The 17699-nt window shown below is 39.3% G+C and overlaps 1 protein-coding gene across 1 annotated transcript in view; it reads right to left on the bottom strand.

The window, feature by feature from the left end:
• The window catches only part of LOC129869320 (fibronectin type III domain-containing protein 7-like), a 36650-nt gene that overhangs the window by 18342 nt on the left and 609 nt on the right, over positions 1-17699 (bottom strand). The window contains exons 2-4 of the mRNA XM_055943663.1: positions 17135-17387; positions 16528-16580; positions 16186-16330 (exon numbers count right to left, since the gene is read on the bottom strand). Coding sequence (XP_055799638.1) covers positions 16186-16330; positions 16528-16580; positions 17135-17387 — 451 coding nt within the window. The remainder of the gene's footprint in view (positions 1-16185; positions 16331-16527; positions 16581-17134; positions 17388-17699) is intronic.

Below are 17699 nucleotides of genomic sequence, written 5' to 3'. Positions count from 1 at the left end.
TATTCCCGTAGTCTCTAGCACCCAAATAGTATCACATTCTACAGTGGTGCTTCCTACATCAATTCCTTCGGTGTGGTGCCTGTAAAAACATTAATATTTTCCTTTAACCACGGTACCTCTGTCTAATTGAGGTCCATTTAATTCAGTTCTAATGTTATAGGCAGCACAATCATTGTCTCCCAGCATGGTCTCATTCAACATAGTTTTACCCCTAGTGCTTACCCAGAGCAATCCTACATTCTATGTCACACAAGGGAATAGAATACTTTCTATTGGTACAATGGTCATTTTTCCAACTTACACAGTTTTTAAATGATGCTGGTTCAGAGACTATTAAAAGATCAGACAAAGGTGATTTTCTACACAAAATACAATTGTCCATTCTGTGTTTGTTTGCCATATACTTAGCCCATTCGTATCACTCCTTCTTCACTACTTCTTCTCGTGTGGTGTCCTTGAGTGGTTCTAATTCTGATACATCTAGTTCTGTCGCTTTTACAATGTTCTTATCTTGAGGTAGATCATTAGAGTTTATCAGAAAGTTCCAAATGTCAATAAAAAACTCTCCTGACTCTGATGTCTCAGGTTGCTTTGTGGGTAGGGTGGTCTGCTTGTAAGGGCAGTCGATGTCATCTTAGTGGTAGCTACTGTGGTCGTCACAGCAGCCGCCACCCTTGTTGTTGTCGTTGTCACAGGTTCTTCCTGTTCAGGTGCAGGGGTAGGATCAATCTTAATGACCGTGGTGCTACTCCCTTTGGTCACTGTTGTTTTTGTTATTAAAATTCTTCACCTTCAATTGGTTCAATCTGATTCATGATGAGCACCCACTCGTCTTTTTCTTTGATTAATGTCAGGTCACATCCTTTTGGGTCCCAAATGACTTCTCCCTTTGTTTGGTGATGTGTCCATCCACAGAGTGCCATCTCCGGTAAAGGTTTGATCCTTATGATTGAGGTAGACTTCAGTTCTGCTGCTTCTGTTATGAGTTGAGGTGAAACAGAGATTCTAACCTTGTCAGTCTTTTTGGATTGTTCAACTGGTTCCTCTCTTCTCTTCCTGTTTCCACCATATATCTTGATTGTGCATGAGTCTGTTGTTTCTATACTAGCATTCACTGTTACTTCTGTTATGTCAATGTTCATTATTCTTTTGTTGTTCTAACTTCAATTGTCTGTAAAGGAGACCATTCAAGAGCCGAAAAGTCAATAATGGGGAAATCCCCATTTTCTTCAGCTTGCGGGACTTTTCCTCCTCTTATCTTCACCTGAGGCTCCCTCCTCAGGCAGGATTTAGCTTCCATCTGGAAGGGTTTCAATTTTTAGGGAAGAGATGTTCTCATTCTGTTCCTTGTGAGGCCTCTCCTCCTTTTCTGGGTGCATTAGTTGGTGCACCTGTCACATTTTGGCTTCACTTGATTTGCTGTTTTCTTGGCTCCTCCCTGGTGAATCAGCATCCTCTGTGTCCTCATCTCTATATGGTTGTGTACTTCTCTCTGTTGGGACTCAGGTGCAGTGGTTCAGATGGTACCATGTCTGGCTTCCTTTCACTTGGACGGCCGTTCTTGTTGCTTTGACCACCTCATAGGGTCCTTCTCTCCTTGGTGGATCCCACTTCCTCCGGAACACTCGAACGTGTACTAGATCTCCTGGTGTCACTGGGAAAGGTCCTTCTGGTCCCCTTGGATCATCAGACGCAGAACCTCTCGTCCTGGTTCAGGTTTCTGCCTTCTTTCTGTGAGGCATTCATACTTAGAGACTTATGGCCTCTGTTCTATGATTGCACCATACATCCTCTTACTTCCATCACTCATCACACAACAAACTGACATTCCAGCTTAAGCAGGCAAACCCTTCTCCTTCTGTTTTCCTAAACATAAGACTTGGAAAACAACAGACAAAACATAACAGCATTGACAATGTTATGTGTTATGCATAAATATATTCATGCAAACTGAAATCTGAGACCATGACAATTCCCACTCTCTCTTTACCTGACTCTATGCCTCCAGGATACTTTTCTGCTGGACTCCACAAAAATAAAAGCCCTAAAAAGCTTCCTCATGCTTCCACCCAGTCTTCCCCTTTCGGCCCCAGGTTCTGAGAGGTGTTCCCAAATCATGTCATTTTTTACTTAGTTTCCCATCTGCTCCATTTTAACTGATAATCATGTGCATAACCTTAATCAACATGATCTCTTCTTGACGTAATTCAACACTATATATGCTTTCACATCAATTCCTTTAACATGTTTGTTTAGAGTATAATATCCTATCATCTATTCTTTTTCACATGATGCATTAAAAAATGAAACAAGTAGCCCACAAACTCAACCCAGTATGTCTATAGTAGCCCCCAAACTCAACCCAGTATGTCTATAGTGGAATCTAGTCTCTCTCTCTCTGATTCCACGTCCTCTGTCATGGTGTTTTCAAGCTCACCCTTTATTCAGCTGGACCTCACTTCTCGTGAGACTTATGTACCCACCAAAGAGAGACATGAAGAACTTTACCACTGCAGTGTTGTAAGAAGTATACCACCAGCCTGGTGTATCTTGATGTACACTCAGTCTCCAGAATGCAGCCCAAGCCCTACCCATTTCTGGCTGTTTTTTTCCTGAGGACATACACACTAACACATGGGTTATTTCCTGACAACAGACTTTCTTCGTATAGCAAGATCACTAATTCTTAATTTTTAAATAACAGCCCTATGTAAACATTCTGCCTCAAATACCTGGCCTCCTGCCACAGAAATATTCATAATGATAGTCAAATGATGGTCCCTACAGCAACTGCTGTAAAATAACATGTAATCAGTCAAGTGTCTTCCAGTTGGAAGAATATCCAATCCAAACAAAACTAAGTCATAAGTTTCTTAAACTTTTTCTCTAGTGTTCAAAATGCCACCACTTATTACTTTTACCATAATTTAGGTATGTGAATTGTTCTATTTACTTTAGAATTGTCCCTGTATTTTACACAGCCAGCTATCTTTCCTTTTCTGTGAGTTATCTCCTCTAAAAATATACATAGTTTCTAGAAATAACACCCCTTCACTACCATAACCTTCGTTTATGAGTTCCCTCATATCCCCAATGTAGTCACAGTTTTTCTAACCAATAACACATAAGTCACTACTGATAATTTCCTTCCATTGTTTGATACATACTTAAAACATTCTTAAATCAATTTATATAATTTATATCAGTAACAGTCCCTCCTCAGGAACATATACACAACCTTATGTTCCTCAAAACAAAAATAAATTGACCAAATGAGAAAAAGAGAAAAAATATATATAATAATTACTAATTTGCAATAAATTACCACTATTTGTAATGTAATTAAACCTGGGGAAAATGTCCATCCGTTTCATTCTATGCCAATGTTATTGTTGGTTTCTTTCTTCTTCATCATTGGGTATCATCGCACAACAGACTACCTTTTTATTCAATTATATTATAACATTTTTATCATTACAATTCCAATAACATTATAAAACAAAAGAAACAAAAAACCTTATCTAATATTCTCTAAGTTTTGTCAACCTCCTTGTCTCAGGATTAGTTTCCAGAGCTTCCCTAGGCTTATTAAATTTAAACAGTTCTATATCTAAATAACTAAACAGTTATTTTTTAAATACATTTTCCAACCCAATATTCAGGATAACAGTCCTTAGTGTTTACTTTAACTCAAATTTGACCTTATCTATTCAATACACAACATCCCTTTAATAATTAACATTTACACTAAACACTTTAAATACCAGTATTATCTATTTATCAATAGCCCTTTTGTCTCAGTTTTTCTCTCATGAGTGGCCTGGTAATAAAAGGTCAGTACCCCAATTCCTTTAAGTCATTATTCACCCAACAAATATAATTTCAGCATGTCTATTTTTAAATACAGTTCACAGGTCATCAGACACAGTTGTCCCTCACTATTCAGTCGGTCAGGGTGGGTTTGAGCTCCACACCCACTTGTGGTGATATTCTCTCCCATGCCTTAAAGCATTCTGTCGTCACCTTTTATGATAACTCCCTTATTCTACTGGTGATCTCTCAGATGAATTACAGATGATGTATTTATCAACAAAACCCTCACAGAAACCCACACTCCAATAAACCCTTTGGAGTAACTTTCATCACTTTTTATATGCAGAATGAACAAAGCACATTTGTGTATTTACCCAAAGACCATAACCCCAAGGAACTGATAATTTTACCTATGAAATCATGTTATATCAAAATTAAAATTAAAATACAACCTATTTGAATAAGTTATTCAATTTAAGTGTACAACTCTTCATAATTTTCCCAGGGACATAATAGATTTTCAAAGTAATTATACAGTTTGAATAGAGTCTGGTGTCTTTCAATCATTTTATAATTCAATCCCACCTGTTCCAACAATTTCTAGTAAAAGGTGATCAGTCTTTCACAGGAAATTCTTAGGATTCAGGGCATTTTGACACCATTAATATGTTTCCACTCCCCTTTCTTTAGGAACAACTTAAATACATTTTCAAAAAACATTTCCATCCTTCTGCATACCCAATAACACAAAGGGACTGGACTCACTTATCCAGAACTCCATTTTTTAGCCTTATCCAGATATTTTAATTTTTAAAGCGGCTGACTTTAATTAACTGCTTTCCACAGTAATGCAGTCTCCAATGACAATTTTGACCAGAGAAGATTAAAACCCTTTTTTTTCTTATTCTTTCTGGAAAAGAAAGTGTACATATTGTTAATATTCACAATGTTACCTTTTAGTCAGCAAACCAATAATTTTACTTATCCATAGATTTTATTCTAAAGCGTCTTTAACAATTCCAGAGAATTGTGGTATAGAATGTCTAACAATTAAAATTCCATCTGTACTCTACTAGATGTCAAGTCAAACGTGATCTAATACTTCTTCTTGACCACATATAAACTGTAATCTCTATGAAACACTCATTGTTTGCTCAGAGACTATACACCGCCAAGTAAAAATTCCATTCTCACTAACCTCAAACCGATTAGTTGTTTGTTATTTTGACAAGGATATAAACTCTTGTATAGCGGCATTTCCTGCTACCGCACTAAATTCTAGTGTCACATTACACTAACTTTCCCCATACCCGCTATACCCATATTCAAAACAGGGAGCTATTTTCTTATTCGTTCTTAGATATTGTCAATAGTTCTGCTAATCACCCGCACGTCTGCGAGGACTAGAAGAACCACATTTTTACCTCATCGCAATGTATTTTCTGATGATAGAATGTTGACATCAGAACGCTTGCAAATCGAGCTTCACATTTTGGTCCCATGCGACTGTGCCTCCCTTATTCTATTTATCCTGTTTATCAGGTAATAGCGTCCTCCATTATCCAGTTTTTTCATATTCAATCCGAATTCGGTAGACCTAATGTGCGCTTCTTTCATTGACTCCATGGCTTTTTTAATCCCTCTATGCTAGAGAGAAACAATCATTTTTGTTTTCATGCCACTATTTATTTATTTATTTTTCCTAAATACTCCACTTCTGTTATACACCTTTTATTTACTATTTTTCCGAGGTAGAGCTAATCCCCTTTCCAATTAATAATTAATTTGTCACATCACTTAATTTCTTTTATCGAAGCCTACTCTATATAGTACAGACATTATTTCTGAATACTACAGAGGACTTAATGTCTTATTCTAGTACAGTACTTCAAATATCACTATGTTTTTCCCTTTACAGATATAATTATTTATTCATTTTATTCATTTGGTTTGTTGTTACAGTTCTAATCAATTTTTAAGATTACATTTACATTACATTTAAGTCATTTAGCAGACGCTCTTATCCAGAGCGACTTACAAATTGGAAAGTTCATACATATTCATCCTGGTCCCCCGTGGGAATTGAACCCTCAACCCTGGCGTTGTAAGCACCATGCTCTACCAACTGAGCCACACAGGTCCACTGCCCGCTCCATTAAGATCTCTATCTAACGTCTTACTTTTACCTTTATTTATTTATTTTGTCTATACTTTCTTACCTCTTCTCTATATTCTTATTGTTTGATCCTATGGTCAATTTACTAGTGAGGCAAGCCTCAGTATTTTTTACACCCCTCTCTGTCCTTCAGACTATTTTTAGATCGTAGTCTCTGTGGGTACAGAGCAACTGATCTCTTGCTGTTTTCCTACAATTTACACTGCTTCGTGATATCTTCAATATGAGACTTATGTTATGGTGTTTCTTGTGTATTTTCGTCATTCTAAACAGCCTAGATTTATTTTAACCTCATAGTATAATTTCAGTTTATTTTAAACGTTATTTCCTTTTAAATAATATTCGTGCCTCAGTTTAATACCCCTTTAACACCTATTGTATTTTTACAATGCTCTTTTAACACATTATCACGTCAATTTTTATCGTTATTTATAACTTATTTTGCCCAATATTTTTCCCGATTTTGTTCCTCTTCCCTGTGAGAGTTAAATGCACTCTCCTTCTCAAATTACACTCAGTTAACTGTCAGAGAGGCTTGCGCATGCCTCTTCCTACCAGCAGTTGGTCACAGACACACACACACTATTTTCCTAATCTTCTCATTCATCACAAATAATTGTCATTCATTTATTCACGCATACCCTTCGTTTTTACCTAAAAACGACCTCTAGTTGGTTCCTACTAACTTATTTCATTTTCTCAACATAAGCCGGAATTATACTATAGGATTTTTCACGATATGACGAGACTACTACCTAATCGGGCCAGCCTGTCTTCATATTCTATTCACCCACCCAATACTGATCTCTATTTTATATTAGAGCAATATCGTGGCGTGACCTACTGAATTACAAACCCCCGTTTAGCTAGACGGAGCGTTTCTTATTCGTAGGATTTCGCTTGCAGTTGAACGCCGCACAATCGGGCTGACGTCCTAAATATTCATCAGTTCAGTCCCCCTGATTGGGGCGGTATCATGAATATTTATTTAACTACTTATTTATGTTTTAACCATATAAGCTGCTTTTGCAGTTGAACGCCGCACAATCGGGCCAACGTTTTCCTGCGTCCTAAATATTTCACCCGTACAGTCCTCCTTTCAGAGCGGTAACCATGAAATATTTATTTACTAAATATCCACCCACAGACTATTCTGCCGTGAATATCCCACCCAAGCAGACCTCTTCAAAAATGTTCCTTTTTTAAAGAGCGGTATCGTGGCTTCCTAACTACTTATTTATGCAGTTCTCTATTATTTTTTAGAGCCGTTATTCATAAGTAACCTGTCCAAGCATTCCTTCTACTAATTTTATTGAAGAGGTATCACAGGATTTTCTACCTACATTATCTGTCCCTTATTATAGCCAGCCATCTCAGCCAGATGCGCAAACGACCGCATCATTTAAGCTACACATTCGAACGGTCTGATCAGAACGAGCGCATGCATGCCCGCTCCGCTAAACACCTAACACAAGCAAAGTTCACAGCGCCTATTCACTCAGTCTCTATACTACATGCGCATACATTTATATTTAATACAATTCCCCAAATTACACATACATGCAAATTCATTGAATTCAAAAGTTCTTTAGTATTTACTGGTTTCTTTTTAGGAAATTTGAAAGAGAGACTTACATGGCGCCCCTCTCGCTGAGACAGGATCTCTGAAGCAATCCATACAAACATTTCAACTATGTAAGAACAAGCTTACCTTTTTCATAGTTGTGGCCATAGTGTTTGCAAGATTGTCCAAAGAAACTATCTCCAGCCCTGAACGCCATTCCTGAGTCCCTGTCCCTTCTGGCTAAGCTCGCCAAATATGTCGTGGAAAATCGTCTCAGAAATATAACACTAGTAAGAACTTGTGAAATCAAATAGACTTTTTAATACAATGTATCACAAGCCGGAACGATCCGCGGATCCCACCTCTTCCCAGAGCACTGGTTCGCTCTTTATACACATCCACACACATGAGATCATTACATACATTAATTAAATTACTTCTCCTATGGTCATCTGCCACCATTATCCTTCATTTCAGGCTTCCTGCTTGTCTACGCCCAATAACGCCTGTATCCGCTCTTGATTAGATTATAATGGGAGCAGGACCCCCTTGTCCCCTAAAATTAATATATGTCTATCTTGCCCTAAGCACTTATGGCCTTTTACCCTAAGCACTTATGGCTGTTCCTGTCAATTTTATCTTCATAATGGTGTCCTGCTTTTTCCATACATGCACTTTAAAGCACGTATGACTTTGGCCATCTGCTAATCTTTGGTTTCCTGTATTTACCAGAATGGCAAATGCACTCACGTCTGCCTTCTTCTCCTATTTTCTAGTGTACACCTGTCTATTGTTTTAATAGTGTGATATCTACCTACATATGTATCAATTACTCCTACACCTCCGACCACAAGGCACTACAGAGGGTAGTGCAAACGGCCCAGTACATCACTGGGGCCAAACTTCCTGCCATCCAGGACCTCTATACCAGGCGGTGTCAGAGGAAGGCCCTAAAAATTGTCATAGACTCCAGCCACCCAAGTCATAGACTGTTCTCTCTGCTACCGCACGGCAAGCGGTACCGGAGCGCAACATCTAGGTCCAAGGGGCTTCTAAACAGCTTCTACCCCCAAGCCATAAGACTCCTGAACATCTAATCAAATGGGTACCAAGACTATTTGCATCTCTGTTGTTATCATCTATGCATAGTCACTTAATAACTCTACCTACATGTACATATTATCTCAACTAACCGGTGCCCCCGCCCATTGACTCTGTACCGGTACCCCTCTAAATATAGTCTCGCTATTGTTGTTTTACTGCTGCTCTTTAATTACTTGTTACATTTATTTCTTATTCTTATCCGTATTTTGTAAACTGCATTGTAGGTTAGGGGCTCATAAGTAGGCATTTGTATTCGTCCCATGTGACTAATAAACTTTGATTTAATTTAGATTTTTTTTTTACAGAAAGCCCTTTAATTACTGAAATAAGTAAATTAAATAAATTATGAGAATAGTCAGATTAACTGATCACGGACACGGTGGCGTAGCAGGAACTTCAGGATGATCAATGGAAACAAGATGCACCTGAGCTCAATTTCGATTCTCATAGCAAAGGGTCTGAATACTTATGTAAATAAGGTATTTATGTTTTAAAAATGTTTATAAAATTTGCAAAAATGTATATAAACCTATTTTCGCTTTGTCATTATGGGGTATTGTGTTTAGATTGATGAGGATTTAAAAAAAAAGAATTTTAGAATGACGCTGTAATGTAGCAAAATGTGGAAAAAGACAAGGGGTGTGAATACTTTCTGAATGCACTGTACAATACAGTATCACTCAATTGTTTACATAAGACTTGTTGTGTATCCTGACTCAAAATCAGCCTCCATCTCCACTGTTTAGAGACACTGTGGCACTTCAGCAGTTGACCGAACCCAGAAAACAAACAACCTGTTGTGATACCTATTGTAAAATACATTGTGTCTGTAAAATGTATATAGTATGTATAGGCTGGCAGTAGAAGCCTAAGTGTTGTTGTCCATTAGTGTACTCCAGTTAGGGGGGGATGGTAGAGTTAGGGGGAAATTAATTTTTAAAAGATATGTGTATATGTGTGTGTATATATATATATACATACTGTATATATACATATCTTTTTTTAAATTATTTATATATATATATATATATATATATATATATATATATATATATATACAGTACCAGTCAAAAGTTTGGACACACCTACTCATTCAAGGGTTTTTCCTAATTTTTACTTTTTGGTTACTACATGATTCAATATGTGTTATTTCATAGTTTTGATGTCTTCACTATTATTTTACAATGTAGAAAATAGTAAAAATAAAGAAAAACCCTGGAATGAGTAGGTGTTTCCAAACTTTTGACTGGTACTGTATATATATTTACAAAAAAATAGATGGGGGATTGGAAATGATGCAGACAATTACATTGATGGAAGCTACAATCTATCCGCAGTATTAAAGCTGATCTACCCCTTAAAATAAAACAATCTTGGTTCTATAGGCTCTAACACCTCAAGCGAGAATGTATGGCTCTAAATTCACATTGGCCCTGTTTTCTATCCTGTGTTGTTTCTTTCGTCCAGGAAACAATACATGGGAACAGAGAGGCTGATCTGCAACACAGAGATAAAGTAGAGGGAGGGGCCAGGTTTAGAAAGGAGACAGGTGCCGGTGAAACCCAAGGAAAGTAGGCAAACTTGGGTATTGGGATTCCTCGGAAACAGATAACTTGACAATGTATGTCACCTTGCCAGGATTTAACAAGTCAGGAAAGGGGATTGCCAGTCAATCTGTGCCTTAATGGCAAGTCATTTTTGATTTTGTATGACTAAAATGTAATCCCCCAGGGTGTTTTTTGTTGTGTTGAAAGGGATATTTTATCACCAGAAAATAAAGGGCTTTCACCTCTTAGTTCCTGACTGTGCATAAGAAATAAGGATGTCAACATGAAAGGGGATATGTCCCACAAACCCAGCAAGGAAACTCAAACCCAGGCTTATACAATGGGCAATTTCCAAGAATCGTGAATAAGGACAAGTGATGCTAACACCTTGCTTTTTTCCCACTGTATTATTTGATGAGCTTGCGTTGCAATACGGTCCCGTCCTGCTATAGACACCAGTACGGATCACAGTGTAGGGTCCCATAGTGAATGTCTCTGATGCAACAATATTGTTTTCATTATTAATGGTTGTCATAATAAAACTCCACAAAAGTCCTATATTTTATTACCATATGTCCCCTTATACACTGAGTTATATTGATGTCACTTGTTAAATCCACTTCAGTCAGTATAGATGAAGAGGAGGAGACTGGTTAAAGAAGGATTTTTAAGCCTTGAGACAATTGAGAGATGGATTGTGTATGTGTGTCATTAAGCGTGAATGGGCGACACAAACCATTTGTCTTTGCATGGGGTATTGTATTAGGTGCCAGACACATCGGTTTGTGTCAAGAACTGCTACGCTGCTGGGGTTTTCATGCTCAACAGTTTCCCGTGTGTGTCAAGAATAGTCCATCAACCAAAGGACATCCAGCCAACTTGACACAATTGTGGGAAGCATTGGAGTTTACATGGGCCAGCATCCCTGCGGAATGCTTTCAACACCTTGTAGAGTCCATGCCCAGATGAATTGAGGCTGTTCTGAGGGCAAAACTCAATATTAGGAAGGTGTTCCTAATCTTTCGTATACTCAGTGTAAAATAGTATCTGGGATTGAAATAACTGGAAAAGTCCTAAAAAGGGCATAACTTTAGAGGGTAACTATTGTTTTATGGTGATTTTATCATAAATCTTACAGCTGAAAGATGAGTGAAATAAACAAAAGGCTCACTAGATGGCAGGGTGGTGTAGAAAAGAGAGAACTCCAATCTGCTCTCTGATAGGGCGTTATATACTGTTCCAGTGGATCTCCAGATATGGGTGTGGATGTGGTACTGTAGCTTCGATGATGATCATAAAGAGATACCACTCTGTTGCTACTGCCCAGTGTTCCTGTATTCTCTCTGAATGGCCTCTGTTGGTATCAACATGAAAGTCTATACCAGGGGTACTCAACTCTTACCCTACGAGGTCCGGAGCCTGACGGTTTTCTGTTCTACCCGATAATTAATTGCACACACCTGGTGACCTGGTGTCCCAGGTCTAAATCAGTCCCTGATTAAAGGGAAAGAAGTAAAAAAATGCAGTGGAACTGGCTTTGAGGTCCAGAGTTTAGTTTGAGGGGTCTATACCTTGTGCATAGTTTCTTACTGTGCATTAGGGATCCAAATCAGTACTGTTTCCCATTGTACATCGTGGGAACCACGTCAATCGAAGCTTAATTCCTAAAACGACTGTAGGCAGCAGATGTTCCTCCTGGGATGGTAGACAAAAGGACTGGTCCTCTGTGCCCAGCATACTTCAGTGTTTGATGTATGCTTCTTTAATGGGTTGACATTGTATTAGATCCAAGAATACACCTTTATTGTCCAATGTGAGTTATTTCCAACCCATGGGTACCACACCAGGCTAAAGGTAGCATAAAATAAGCAGCATGACAGCATCCCTGTAGCAGGTTAGGGGTTAAGTGCCTTGCTCAAGGGCATAATGGCAGCAGGTGGCACATGAGATCCTGATGTCAGAAACTCTCTGGTTGCCAGCTCACTCCTGACAAATTCCCCCGCAGCCATGGGATTTGAACTGACAACCCTCTGGTTACTGTCCCCGAGAGATGCTGAATTCATCTGATTGAAGTTTAAGTCAGAAGAATAGTCTTTCTTAGGAGTTATTGCATTAATGTGTGTACAAAATGCTCATTGGCATTTGATGAGGCTAATATGTAAAAGCGATAGAATCCGAGCTGTATGAAGAACAACACAGTAGGAACATATTGGAATTGGTTGCAGCCAGGTTGTGGTGTGGAGAGCTTCACAGTGGAGTACCCATATGACCTTCTGAAATGTGTCAATTTATTGCAGATAGTGTCAGAGGAAGTCCTGCCTCTGTTGATTGGGAGTGTAAGGGAAGTGAGTGGTGATTGAATTGTTGTCAAGGAATGTGGCGCTGGAAGTAAAGCGGGATGGGTTTGGAAGGGAATTTTCTATAACAGTCCCTGAGTCTGACCTCTTATCAATCTCTCAAATGATATTAGAAATATACAAAAATAAGAATTAATGCAAGGCATGTGTTTTAGTGAAGGGAAATTGCAACAGTTTTACACAACCAAACAAATACATATTCCAAACCATTTTATTCTTACCGTTTACTCTGGGAAAAAATGACAGAACACAGAGGGCTTACAATGACAGATGCAATCTGCAATACTATACAGCCACCACACAACTTTGAGGCAATGTTGTGGAAACATTCTGTGGTTGCTCTGTGTCTGCTGGGCTGCTCCTCTTGACTAACAAGGTCCCAATCTACTTCAATTATTAACTGTTGTTCATCTTTGTTTGTTATATTTACAATAAATAATCAACAGTGGGTATTTCAGTTTCAGTAACTGTGCATGATGTACAATCATTATATAGATTTAAATATGGAACGTTTCACCTCATATCCAACTACATGTCATGATTGTACTTTTTATTGCATTTTGCTGACAGATATATCCCAATAAATGTCCTTAATTTGTCACTCATTAAGAACAACGGTGAAAACAGTTCATATAATAATGGGGGTGTTCAAAAAAAATCTTATTCCAGACAACAAAAATTTAACTCAGTATATTTGGTCAGATCAGTAGCTTTAGATATTTTTACACATCCCAACAACAGGTCTTACTAAAAACTATAATTTAGGCAGGGATATTTTGTAGATGTCAGGTGTGTGCGTACTGGTAGCGAAGTCAGGTGCAGGAGAGCAGAGAGTTGTGAACAGGCACTTTATTGAGTCAGGAGAAACCAACAGATGGACGCAACTGCGTCAAAACCTCCAGCCAATAGGCAAAAGTGCAAAACAGTCAAAATAATTTATGTTTAACAATAAACATCTTTGTGAACAACACGGTATAAGCAAACCAGTCTGGCGCGTCAACAATTAACACGTAACACAAACAATTCTCACAAAGACATGAGGGGGAACAGAGGAATAAATACATGCAGTGTGATTGCGGAATGAAAACCAGGTGTGCAGGGAACAAGACAAAACAAATGGATCAATAAAAAATGGAGCAGCGATAGCTAGAAAGCCGGTGACGTCGACCGCCGAACGCCGCCCGAACAAGGAGAGGAGCCGACTTCGGCGGAAGTCGTGACAGTAGACAAGTTCACTTCCTATCGGCAATCAGGGAAGACATGTTGGGGGAGTAAGGATGAAAAGCTTGTCTCTGCTGCTCCTGAAATCTACAGGACTGGAAACTGTGAAAGCAGAGAAGAATAACATACAAAACATCTCATAAATGATGCATGTTTAAGTATAGACATTAAAACTAGGTTTGAAGATTCAAGTGAAGATTCCACTGTGATTTAACTGGAATATGTGGCCTTGTTTGCAATGTCCGTTCTTGACCAGAAGAGAGAAACTGCTACTGTTCATTCAGAGAGCCATTGCAGCCATACACTCCATTGGACTCACATCTACACCCTCAGATGTGCATGCAGTCTTGAAGTCTCTTTAGCCAGAGCGAGACATTCTTTTAGGAACCTGTTCTCCTCTAGTAGTTCAATGATCCGGTCTTTTGAGGCAACGAGGTGTTTATACTTTTGACAGGTGTATATGTCAGTAAATTCATCCTCTTTCACTATGGTGAACATACAATAGCCACAAGAGGTAGGGGTGTTGAGAGTGCTGCCCTCTTATTTTTTTGTTGAATGTTTTTCCTCTTAAAAGTAGTGCACTGGAACCTGTTCTGCTCTAGTAGTTCAATGATCCGGTCTTTTGAGGCAACGAGTTGTTTACACTTTTGACAGGTGTATATGTCAGTAAATTCATCCTCTTTCACTATGTCCCTATGTCTCATACAATAGCCACAAGAGGCAGGGGTGCTGAGAGTGCTGCCCTCTTATTTTTTTGTTGAATGTTTTTTCTCTTAAAAGTAGTGCACTGGGCCTTTACTAGTCCTGTATTAGCGGACCCATAGCTGTCTTTTATTTGATTTAACTTAGCAAGTCAATTAGGAACAAATTCTTATTTACAATGACATCTAACTACCTTGTTCAGGGGCAGAACGACATATTTTTTATCTTGTCAGCTCGGGGATTCGAACGAGCAACCTTTCGGTTACTGGCCCAACGCTCTAACCACTAGGCTACCTGCCGCACCTGTCTAACGTGTGACAATTTTTTTGGGGGGGGGGTATTTTTTCACACGTAGCGCACAAGGCCTTTACTAGCGGACCAATATAGCCGTCTATAGTGCCGGCAACACATCTTCAACCCCCCCCACCCGCCTTGTATTTTCGCAGGTGTCAGTTTGGGTTTGAAACTCACACCCTTCTTTCTGCCTCGCGTTCTCGCCGTCCGCCATCTTACATCTCCCTAGCTTGAGTCAGTATTTTATTCTGAAATAGTGTTTTATATCAACCATCTATTTTACAGAAAGTGTAATTTCCCCTGTGACGTTACGGTTACTTCAAGTGTAAAGGTCTATGGCTGAAAACCTATTCAGCCTATCAGGGTTGGAAGAGTTTTTAATTGACCCCCAAATTCCCAGAATAATGTTTCCTGTTGTGCTCTGTTCTAATTCGATCCACTGCCACTCAATGGCTATTTATTCAGCTTCTGACTTTGTTCATCTTGGATGGCTCAGGTAGCTACTTTGGGACATAACAGTAAATGCATGTATAGTATAGTATGTTTGGATTGTGTACTTGAGTTTCAATTGCTGTGATTTTAAACGGATGAGAGGTTGTATGATATGTACCATCTGCTAGTCCAGACCGCACAGTGAGGCAGAGCGGGCCCAGTACACCGGCTAATCACTGGTGGCTAGTTCACCTGACAGGGGTATCCTGGGCTAGGAAGCCTAGCGCATCTAGACATTGTCACAGTGTAGATACCAACCTCCGGCTTCCACCACACAGCGTGGCAGAAGAGGAGTCAGAAGACTCCGGTAGAATGGCGAAACACTGATAAAAATCTGACGGTTGAGGAGAATCCAAAGCTAGTTGGCCCAACGTGTCTAGACCGTCAGTCACAGCACAGATATATTCTCTCTCGGCTTTCAGGGAGGGCACCACACCGGCTTTATCTCATTGTGTAGAAAGCAGCAGATGCCAATTTAAAGCTTTGATCCTGTAGGATTTTAGATTTTGCCTGTTGTTTAATGACAACTCTCGCAGCCTATAACGGTTTTGCTAAGTAATAAAAACTTGTAACACTTGAAACAAACAAACAGTGTGACACAACACGCTCAGCAAAACTGCCCTGCCGCCATCTTATGCTTCATTGCACAATGCATTGCAAGAATAATCAGTACAGATTGGAAGTACTCAAACACTTCCATTCCAATATTGCTTCCCGAGCAGGAAACTGAAAAAAGACAAGAATATGAATTTAACCAAAAACACTTCTGTTCATTTTTTGCCTTTACGCTATCTATTATATTTTCAATCTCTATTATAATGGTGCAATACAAAGCTCGATAAAGTTCATTGATATACATTTCCTTTGCTTTTAGATGATCTATGTAGAACTCCTGAATGGTATTCTATTCAGTACCTGAGTACATCCTCTGTGGGCAGAACTGGACTATGGCTCCGTCCCAGGTGAGAGGGGCCAGCACTACTTTGTAGATGTCTTCACACATGATCTCCAGCACGCAACAGGTGTTGCCCCCGAGGGGAGGGGTGCAGGTGTTGTTGGACTGATTAATACAGACACCTAAATGTGTTTACAAATATACTGTTGAAGTTGCTGCTATTTCTTTCCATCCACCCTATCACCAGGTCTCATTTTCAACCTCAAGGGACTTGCCTGATTAAATTAATGTTAAATAAAACTAGATAAGATGCATTTCCTGATTGTGTACAGGACAGCGTGGACCACTGGCTCCCACCCCACCACGATGGTGTCATTGCTGGGTGAGGTGGAGTTGAGCTCTGGCGCTGCGACCGCTGTAGGAGAGAGACAGCAAAGAGACATCTTATTTGAGGTGTGTATTTGTTTGTCTGTGTTGGGGTGTTTATGGTTTCAATTTTAATTGTGTGATAGCCTACTTATAACTTTCAATTAAAAAAGTGTACTATTTTCTGTTCTTTGGGAACACTTTCATATAACAAACCTGTAAAGTGCATAATTTATTTTGGGTGGGATGGTACTGTGTGAGTGTAATTACAATGTACTATATGACTGAGATCTGAGACTGACTCTCTCCATCTCTTCTGCCTCTAAAGAACATCAAACCACTAAATCACAATGGATGAAACTGCTGCTGTATTGTTTTGGTACATGAAGAAACCCGATAGGCTGAATAACTCAGTTCTCAACCCAGTTAAGTTTATTATTTGTGTTCACGGAGAGAGGTCAGATATAATTACCCCGGATACAGGATAGATAACTCTCACCCTTAGGGCTTTAAGATCAGGTATGCAGCTACTCTCCTTTCTTAGCTTTCGTTTGTTCTTTCTTTCCCCAACAGTCAGTTAATGTGAAGTCCAAGGGACAATACCTGTCTTTGCTACTGAAGGGAGGGAAGGCTGGCTCCTGCCTCCGTGGATGACGGATATGACACTGAGAGTGTAGTCGGTGTACGCCTGGAGGTTGAGCACAGTCCCGGGGGAAGAGGACACCTCGGTCTCGGAGAAGGACAGGTCGGTGTTCTCAGCCCGCAGGATGTAGTAGGAGGCTCCGGTCACCTCAGTGAACTCCACAGCTCTCACTCTGCTTTCATGTTGCCATGTTTGTAGTGGGCACCTCAGAAGCTACAGAAAAAAAGGGTGGGATTATTAAGACTCAATTCAGGAGCTACACACATGCAAATGTAATGAGTGTAACCAGTTACACCACAATAATGTTTTCATACAGGAAAATCATTAATCATTTTATTTTTCACTCTAATCCTACTGTCAAGATATACTGTACACTGAATGTACAAAAAATTATGAACACCTGCTCTCTCCATGACATTGACCAGGTGAATCAAGGTGAAAGCAATGATTCCTTATTGATGTCACTTGTTAAATCCACTTCAGTCAGTGTAGATGAAGAGGAGGAGACAGGTTAAAGAAGGATTT

The sequence above is a fragment of the Salvelinus fontinalis genome, chromosome 14 (genome assembly GCF_029448725.1).
Source record: "Salvelinus fontinalis isolate EN_2023a chromosome 14, ASM2944872v1, whole genome shotgun sequence".
NCBI lineage: Eukaryota > Metazoa > Chordata > Actinopteri > Salmoniformes > Salmonidae > Salvelinus > Salvelinus fontinalis.
This window is presented reverse-complemented; position numbering and strand designations above follow the sequence as displayed.